The following is a 10,000-nucleotide window of genomic DNA, read 5'->3' on the forward strand; positions in this document are numbered from 1 at the left end:
TGTCACAATAAATAATAAGTAACAGTAACATGGCTGAAATAATCCACCAAAATCCCTCAATTGGGAGAGGAATTTTGTGACAATGTTTCAGTTCTTCCTGTACTATTGTCAAGTTACAACTGGACAATGTCCAAAATAGACTAAAACACTGTCATCAGAGTCCTCTCTCAAGTGCTGGTGTTTGGTAAAGTCTCACAGTAAACATGCAATAACAGCCTCTAAAACTATACAATTCAAAATTGGTTAATAATTTGAAAAAGAAACTACAGTACATGGAATTTTGGACCATCCTGAACCAATGTGATGTAATTTGTAACTTGACAACTACCCAGGAAAACTGAAATGCTGTCTAAAGTTTTCCTTCCAAATTATAAGTTAGTTGTGAATTGTTCCAGCCATGGTATTGTGACTTTTATTAATTTATAACAATATAAAGGATGTTCACCTGTCATTGAGGACTAGCAGGTGTGCACTATGAGACTCACAATAAGCCTTGGCATCACTCCATGAGTATTCCATGTCAGGCAAGTTGTAGCAAGAGCCTTTATATGCTGCATCATCCTGTTGGCATGTTGTTAAAGAAGTCATTATTCCTAATGTGTCACCTCACTGGGAAACATTAAAGAGTACCTTAGAGTACAGAAGAACACCCTCTCTGGTCGTGGGTTCTAACCCCACCCTTGGCATGGTTTGTTTGCAATCATGTCCTTACAAATTCGTGAGTCATGTTGACAGCTTTGAGGGGACTTGAGCTAGAGTTCATCACGGCCATGCTAGTGGGAGATTCGTCTGTAAAAACTTGCATTTGTGGTCACAGTGGTGCCTATGCTAACCTTCCTATGGTGTAGAAATATACCTAGTTGGATTAATCTTATTGAAGCTAGCTGGCCCAGTGGCTAACGTGTCAGTCTGGAGTGTTGAGACTCTCTGATCGCGAGTTCTAACCCCACCCATGGTATGGTCAGTTCTAATTAATGATATAAATGCTAGAAAAATACATATTGGTAGCTCCATCACAAACACCACTTGCAGAATCTTGATCTAGGATGCAAATGATGTCTAAATCATTAGTAAGAATCATCTACATGAACCTATGGAAGAACTCTTGACAGGTGTGGAGTACAGACTTTACCTTATTCAATTCCAGCATGCCTTTTTATATTTTTGTCATTCTTGTAGTCTGTTTATGTCATCCTACAGTTTGTTACAGTCATTATATTTTGGTTTTTGATTAGTTTTGCCTTATGAATGGTGTGGATCAACAATAAACAATTAGCGGGAGATGGTGTTGTGGAGTCGATCATTTGTGAAAAGGCAAGGCAATTGCATGATGATCTTGTGAATAAAATGCCTGGAACGAGTGCTGCTGTTAGTGAATTTAGGGCCAGCAAAGGCTGGTTTGAGAGATTTAAGAGCCATAGTGGCATACACAGTGTTGTAAGGCATGGTGAGGCTGTAAGTTCAAACAAACATATGGCTGAAGAATTCGTGCATGAATTCAAGGAGTACGTAGAGGCTGAAGGATTCCTCCCACAACAAGTGTTCAATTGTGACGAAACAGGCCTCTTTTGGAAGAAAATGCCAAAGAGGAACTACGTCACACAGGAGGAAAAGGCACTGTCAGGACACAGCCTATGAAGGGCAGGCTTACTCTTTTGTTCTGTGGTAATGCTGGTGGGGATTTCAAAGTGAAGCCTGTACTGGTGTATCACTCCAAAAATCCCAGAGTGTTCAAGAAAAACAATGTCGTCATGAGTAAATTGCATGTGTTGTGGAAAGCTAATGCTAAGGCATGGGTCACAAGGCAAATTTTTATTGCCTGGGTCCATGAAGTGTTTGGCCCGAGTGTGAAAAAATACCTCCAGGAAAATAAATTGCCACTCAAGTGCCTCCTGTTACTGGACAATGTTCCTGCTCATCCTCCAGACTTGGAAGATTATATGTTTAGGGACTTCAGTTTTATAACAGTGAAGTTCTTGTCTCCTAACACCACTCCTCTTATCCAGCCCATGGACCAGCAGGCCATTTCTAACTTCAAAAAACTACACGAAAGCAATGTTTCAAAGGTGCTTTGAAGTGACCTTGGACACTGACTTGACCCCAAGAGAGTTCTAGAGGAATCACTTCAGTATCCTCCATTGCATAAGCCTTATAGGTAAGGCTTAGCAGGGAGTGACTTCCAGGACTTTGAACTCTGCTTGAAGAAAATTGTGGCCAGAATGTGTCCTTGACAAGGATTTTGAATAGTTTGAGGCTGACCCTGATGACCCTATGCCTGTTGTGGAATCTAGTGTGTCTTTGGGGAAGTCCACGGGATTGGATGTGAGTGGCCAGGATGTGGAAGAACTGGTGGAGGACCACAGGGAAGAGCTAACCACTGAAGACATGCAAGATCTTCATCTGCAACAACAACAGACCACAGCTGAGGAAACTGCTTTAGAGGAGGAGGAGGAAGAGAGAGGGGAGAATGCACCTTCTTCAGTGATTAAGGACATGTGTGCAAAGTGGAAAGAATTGAAAAGTTTTGTAGTGAAATATCACCCTGACCAAGCTGAAACAAGCCATATCTGCAACATGTTCAGTGACAAACCTTGTCCCACTTCAGGCAAATCTTAAAGAGATGCCAGAAACAGACCTCTCTGGACAGTTTTTTATTTTGTGCGACAGGGGTGCAGTGACTCTCAAGCAGGTCCTAGTGCCAATAAAAGGCAAAGAAGGGAAGTAACCCCAGACAGGGACTTGATACCTGAAGTCCTTATGGAGGGGGGGATTCCCCTTCCAAACAATAATCAGTCCTCCCTCTATCCTCCTCCCTGTCTTTCATAAACCAACAAGTCTTCAAAAAAGGTATGTAATAGTGATTTCTCTGTTCATTTATTATTTTACTTAATTCTCATTGTTTTGTGTATGTAAAACTATAGTTAATCTTTAAAAAATGTATTTTTTTAGTTTATATTTTTGGGTGTCTGCAACGGATTAATTGTATTTACATTAATTCTTATGGGAAATATTATTTCAGTTTTCGGCCTTTTTAGATTTAGGCTGACCTTCTGGTATGGATTATGGCCGATAACCGAGGGTCCGCTGTATAATGTTTCAAGTAAACACATATCTAACTTGTATTTAGTTTGGTGGAGCAGAAAATTCATAATGAAGTTTTCATGACTTCAGATTTTTTCTAATTATATTACTCTGAACCAGTGGTTTCCAACCTTTTAGAGTATGAGGCTAAAAGTTGTTGTATTAGTGTTGATAGAACTACTGACAATATGTTAGGTAAAAGGACACAAGTGCAACTATGGTGACATTTTAAAGTGGCAATGTTTTGTTCCCCAGGAGCTTTGTCAAGCATAACGACTTGACAAAGCTTCTGGAGAGCGAAACGTTGCCACACTAAAATGTCACATTAGTTGCAATTGTGTCCTTTTACCTAACATAATAGTAGTTGGTTGGTCAGAACTGATATTAATGAGGGAAATCATGCACTGGAAATACTTGCTGCAGTGCTCTGTGGGACTCCCTGGATTCCCAAGAGTCTGTAACTGACAGGCTGAGAACCACTGCTGCCTTTGTAAACTGCTAGCTGCACAGCTAAAATATCTCTTACCTTCAGCTACTGACCTAGCATTTTGCTTCCAACACAGTCTTTAGTTTGTTTTGGATCTTAGTTCATAAAACTAGTGATTGAATATTTACATACAAAAAATTTGCCTTCTATTTCACTACTGAAATTAAAAGTCCATAAAGCTCTGGGTGTTCTCATCACAAGACATGTTATTAATTCTTTAGTTTTTTCTTCTTTTTTTTTTCAACAAATTGGCCGTATCCCACCAAGGCAGGGTGGCCCAAAAAAGAAAACCGAAGTTTCTCTTTTTAAATTTAGTAATTTATACAGGAGAAGGGGTTACTAGGCCCTTGCTCCCAGCATTTTAGTCACCTCTTACGACACGCATGGCTTATGGAGGAAGAATTCTGTTTCACTTTCCCATGGAGATAAGAGGAAATAAACAAGAACAAGAACTAGAAAGAAAATAGAAGAAAACCCAGAGGGGTGTATATATATGCTTGTACATGTATGTGTAGTGTGACCTAAGTGTAAGTAAAAGTAGCAAGACGTACCTGAAATCTTGCATGTTTATGAGACAGGCAAAAGACACCAGCAATCCTACCATCATGTAAAACAATTACAGGCTTTTGTTTTACACTCACTTGGCAGGACAGTAGTACCTCCCTGGGCAGTTGCTGTTTACCAACCTACTTCCTAGGTAATTTTTTTAGTAGTTGCTGATAACAATAATTATTTACTCAAACTGTAAATCCATTTTTGAGGAAATAAGATATATTTTTTTAAATTATTTGTTTTGGAAGCAAATGCCAGACAATCATTTCATAACACATAAAATACAATAGTGCAAGGTGCTAGTAACCCGTTCTCCTGTATATTTTACTAAATTTAAAATGAGAAACTTTTGTTTTTCCTTTTGGGCCACCCCGCCTCGGTGGGATATTGCCAATTTCTTGAAAGAAGAAGAAAAATACAATAGTTATAGCCAAGTGTACTACACTGCTAAGCATTGTCACTTAAGTAAGCACTTGATAGAGCAAAGATATGAGGAAAAATGAGTGAGAGTTGGCAAGACCTGCCAAGCATTAGCCAATGGGTCTACTGCAATTCTCCTCTATTTTCTATTGTAAAAGCAGCAAAATATATTACCGTGTTACATCCATCCTGTGAAGGGGTGATAGGTGTACTTTCCTGAGGCTTCTTGCACACATAACTATTATAGCTATCACACAGATCCAGCGACCACAGGTTGTCCCCAAAATTGTCACCAAGGAGAGCACAATTAGATTCTCCTCGGAAAGCTGTAAATATGAAACAAATGTTACTCAATTAAATGTAATAATAGCTTCAGAAAGCATATTTGTGTGTGCGTGTGTGTATTTTTGTGTGTGCGCATTTACTCACCAATTTGTACTCGCCTATTTATGGTTGCAGGGTCAAGACATAGTGCATACATGAGTGTGTGTGTACATACTCACCTATTTGTGGTTGCAGGGTAAAGACTTAGTGCATACGTGAGTGTGTGTATGTACTCACCTATTTGTATGCACCTATTTGTGGTTGCAGGGGTCAAGAGTCAGCTCCAGGCCCTGCCTCTTCACTGGTTGCTACTAGGTCCTCTCTCTCCCTGCTCCATGAGCTTTATCATACCTTGTCTTAAAACTATTTATGGTTCCTGCCTCAAATACATCACTTGCCAGACTATTCCACTTCCTGACATCTCTATGACTGAAGAAATACTTCTTAACATCCCTTTGACTCATCTGAGTCCTCAACTTCCAATTGTGACCCCTTGTTTCTGTGTCCCATCTCTGGAACATCTTGTCTCTGTCCAACTTATATATTCCTCGCAGAATTTTGTACATTATCACGTCATCCCCTTGTCCTCCAGTGTTTTCAGGCCAATTCCCCTTAACCTTTCTTCGTAGGACAACCCCTTAGCTCTGGAACTAGCCTTGTTGCAAACCTTTGCACTTTCTCTAATTTCTAGATGTGCTTGACAAGGTAGGTGTGTGTGTGTAAACTCACCTAGTTGTGGCTGCTGAGGATGAGTCACAGCTCCAGGCTCCGCCTCTTTGCTGGCTGCTACTAAGTCACTCTTCCCACTCCGTGAGCTTTATCATACCTCTTCTTAAAGCTGTGTGTGTGGATCCTGCCTCCACTACATCACTTCCCAAACTATTCCACTTCCTGACAACTCTGTGACTGAAGAAATACTTTGTAACATCCTTGTGATTCATCTGAATCTTCAACTTCCAACTGTGACCCCTTGTTGCTGTGTCCCATCTCTGGAACATCATATCTCTGTCCACCTTGTCAATTCCTCTCATTATTTTTTATTTTTTATGCCGTTATCATATACCCCCTCTCCTGTCCTCCAGTGTCGTCAGGTCGATATCTCTTAACCTCTCCTCGTGGGATGTACTCCTTAGCTCTTGGACCAGTCTAGTTTCCTTATGTGCTTGGCTAGGTGTGGGTTCCAAACTGGTGGTGCATATTCAAATATGGGCCTAACATACACAGTGCACAGGGTCCTGAAAAATTTCTTATTAAGATGTCAGAATGCTGTTCTGAAGTTTGCTAGGCGCCCGTAAGCTGCAGCAGTTATTTGGTTGATGTGTGCCTCAGGAGATGTGCCAGGTGTTATACTTACCCAAGGCCCTTTTTCTTCAGTGAGGTTTGTAGTCTCTGGCCCCCTAGACTGTACTCCATTTGCAGTCTCCTTTGTTCTCCCCCAATCTTCATGACTTTGCACTTGGTGGGGTTGAACTCCAGGAGCCAGTTGCTGGACCAGGAATGCAGCCTGTCCAGATCCCTTTGTAGTTTTGCCTGGTCCCCGTCCAACTGAATTCTTCTCATCAACTTTACATCATCTGCAAACAGCGAAACTTCGGAGTCTATTCCTTCCATCATGTTGTTCACAAATAAAAGAAATAGCACCTAGGGTGCTAGCACACAGGGTTCCACAGGGGTCAGTCCTAGGACTGACCCCTGTAGAACCCTGCTCGTCACAGGCACCCACTCGTATGCCTCGCCACATACCATGATCTTCTGTTGTCTTCCTGACAGGTATTCCCTGATCCATTGCAGTGCCTTCCCTGTTTTCCCTGCTTGGGCCAAAAGCTTTTGCACTGGAACTGTGTCAAACACCTTCTTAAAGTCCAAGCAAATGAAATCTACCCACCCCTCTCTCTCTCTTGTCTTACTGCTGTCACCCTGTCATAGAACTCCAGTAGGTTTGTGACACGGGATTTCCTGTCCCTGAAACAGTGCTGGCTGTTGTTGATAACCTCATTCCTTTCTAGGTTCTCCACCACTCTTCTCCTGATGATCTTCTCCATGACTTTGCATACTAAACTTGTCAGTGACACTGATCTGTGTGAATGAATGTGTGTATACGTGTGTGTGTGTGTGTGTGTGTGTGTATATATATATATATATATATATATATATATATATATATATATATATATATATATATATATATATATATATATATATATATATATATATATATATATATATATATATATATATATATATATATATATATATATATATATATATAATGTCGTGCCGAATAGGCAGAACTTGCGATCTTGGCTTAAATAGCAACACTCATCTTGCAGAATAAGACAAGCAAAAATTTGTGTATGCAATAATTTCGCCAAAATCATTCTGAACCTAACGAAAAAAATATATTTCACTGTGTTTGTTTAGTATTAAATTACTGTAAACAAATCTAAAATATATTTAGTTGGGTTAGGCTAAAATAAATTGTTCTTGTTATAATAAGGTTAGGTAAGTTTTCTAAGTTCCTTTTGGTGCAAAATTATAAATTTTTACATCAACATTAATGAAAAAAATATATCTTTAAACGCATAAGAGAAATTTTTAGAAAGGACTTAATTTTAAATGAGTTATTGCTAATTGACCAGTTTTACATATTCGGCACGACATTATACATGTATATATATACAGTGGACCCCCGCATAGCGAACGCCTTGCATAGCGAACAATCCGCATAGCGAACGCTTTGTTCGCTAAAATTTTGCCCCGCATAGTGGACAAAAACCCGCTCAGCGACCTTCGTCCGAGACGCGTCCAATGTGCGGCCTCAGCCTGCCGCCCGTCCCATTGTTTACCAGCCAGCCTCCGCGGTAACATTCAAGCATACACTCGGAATATTTCGTATTATTACAGTGTTTTCGGTGCTGTTTCTGGAAAATAAGTGACCATGGGCCCCAAGAAAGCTTCTAGTGCCAACCCTGTGGTAAAAAGGGTGAGAATTAGTATGGAAATTAAGAAAGATTTTGAAGGGTTTGGGGCTAACCCTGAGAAGCCTATGCCAGTTGTGGAATCCATTGTGCCTACTTCAAAAATTAAGGAAATGTGTGCACAGTGGGTTGAACTGCAAACCTTTATGGATGAAAATCACCCTGACACAGCTGTTGCAAGCCGTGCTGGTGACTATTTCAATGACAATGTTGTGGCCCATTTTAGACAAATCGTAAAGGAACGGGAGGTACAGAGCTCTATGGACAGATTTGTTGTGCGACAGAGGTCCAGTGACTCTCAAGCTGGTCCTAGTGGCATTAAAAGAAGAAGGGAAGTAACCCCGGAAAAGGACTTGCTACCTCAAGTCCTAATGGAAGGGGATTCCCCTTCTAAACACTAACACTCTCTCTCCCCTCCTCCCATCCCATCAATCATCACCAGATCTTCAATAAAAGTAAGTGTCATGTAATTGTGCATGCCTTTTTCAGTTTGTGTGTACTAAAATTAACATTTTTTTGTGGTAAAAAAAATTTTTTTTCATACTTTTGGGTGTCTTGCACGGATTAATTTTATTTCCATTATTTCTTATGGGGAAAATTAATTCGCATAGCGAACATTTCGCATAACGACCAGCCCTCTTGCACGGATTAAGTTCGCTATGCGGGGGTCCACTGTATATATATATATACATATACATATATATATATATATATATATATATATATATATATATATATATTGTGTATCTTTATATGTGTATGCTTCTAAACTGTTGTATTTTGAGCACCTCTGCAAAAACAGTGATAATGTGCGAGTGTGGTGAAAGTGTTGAATGATGATGAAAGTATTTTATTTTTGGGGATTTTCTTTCTTTTTTGGGTCACCCTGCCTCGGTGGGAGATGGCCAACTTGTTGAAATAAATAAATAAATAAATAAATAAAATATATATATATATATATATATATATATATATATATATATATATATATATATATATATATATATATATATATATATATATATATATATATATATACACCTACCATCCGACTTACGACCAAGGTTGGTTCCGACCAACCGGTCGTAAGTCGAAATGGACGTAAGTCGAACCTTTGAAAATTGCCGACATATTGGGTAGGGCATAATGTCAAAACTTTCCTATATAAACTACCTACATAATACTGTAATGTAATGTACAATCATTATTTCATTCTTTTTACCATAATTTACTTCTATTGCTGTATTTTAATTATTTATGTACTGTATATAATGTACACATGGTAGTGATATGCATTGTAAATTTTACATCGCATACAGTATCATATGTTACTATTATCTTTATGTATTGTCCACACAGAGGAATGGGAGAATACCACTGGTAGTGTCATCCTGCCAGAATGTTGTGTAACCTATACCCTAAGTAAAGAGAAACAACTCTGGAACATGTTTAATACGTATCCGGCTGGCTGGCTGTGTGGCCGGGTCTTTGGTTGGCCGGGTCTGTGGTTGGCTGGGTGGGTGGGTGGCTGGCTGGCTGGATGGGTGGGTGGCTGGCTGGCTGGATGGGTGGGTGGCTGGCTGGATGGGTGGCTGGCTGGCTGGATGGGTGGCTGGCTGGCTGGATGGGTGGCTGGCTGGCTGGATGATGGGTGGGTGGCTGGCTGGATGTGTGGGTGGCTGGCTGGGTGGGTGACTGGATGTGTGGGTAGGTGGCTGGATGTGTGGGTGGGTGGCTGGATGGGTGGCTGGATGGGTGGCTGGGTGGGTGGCTGGGTAGTTGGCTGACTGGCTGACCGAATGTGGTTGTCTCTTTGTATCTCTCTCTCTCTCTCTCTCTCTCTCTCTCACTGGTACACATAAGTCAAGTTATCATACATATTATAAATTACCTAGGATAACCCAAAAAATCCAGACAAAGTGCTATACAGTGGATCTGTGCTCCAGTGCCCTAAATTAAAAATAAAATTAATAATCATTATTATCACAATAATACATATGTACTAATATTATTATTATTATTATTATTATTATTATTATTATTATTATTATTATTATTATTATTATTAAGCTATAATAATCGTGTCCACTCATTACTTACCTTAAAATATCTGTAGTTTTAATGTAGAGTGAGAGGTGAGTAAACAAGATTAAATAAA

General features: G+C 39.8%; 1 protein-coding gene across 2 annotated transcripts in view; it reads right to left on the minus strand.

Annotated features, from left to right (window-relative positions):
• The window catches only part of LOC128696998 (macrophage mannose receptor 1), a 291,694-nt gene that overhangs the window by 135,068 nt on the left and 146,626 nt on the right, over window positions 1–10,000 (minus strand). For both annotated transcript variants that reach the window (XM_070095183.1, XM_070095184.1), the window contains 2 exons: window positions 4,715–4,866; window positions 446–561 (listed from right to left, as the gene is read on the minus strand). In XM_070095183.1, the coding sequence (XP_069951284.1) occupies window positions 446–561; window positions 4,715–4,866 (268 nt within the window). The remainder of the gene's footprint in view (window positions 1–445; window positions 562–4,714; window positions 4,867–10,000) is intronic.

The sequence above is a fragment of the Cherax quadricarinatus genome, chromosome 49, assembly GCF_038502225.1.
Source record: "Cherax quadricarinatus isolate ZL_2023a chromosome 49, ASM3850222v1, whole genome shotgun sequence".
NCBI lineage: Eukaryota > Metazoa > Arthropoda > Malacostraca > Decapoda > Parastacidae > Cherax > Cherax quadricarinatus.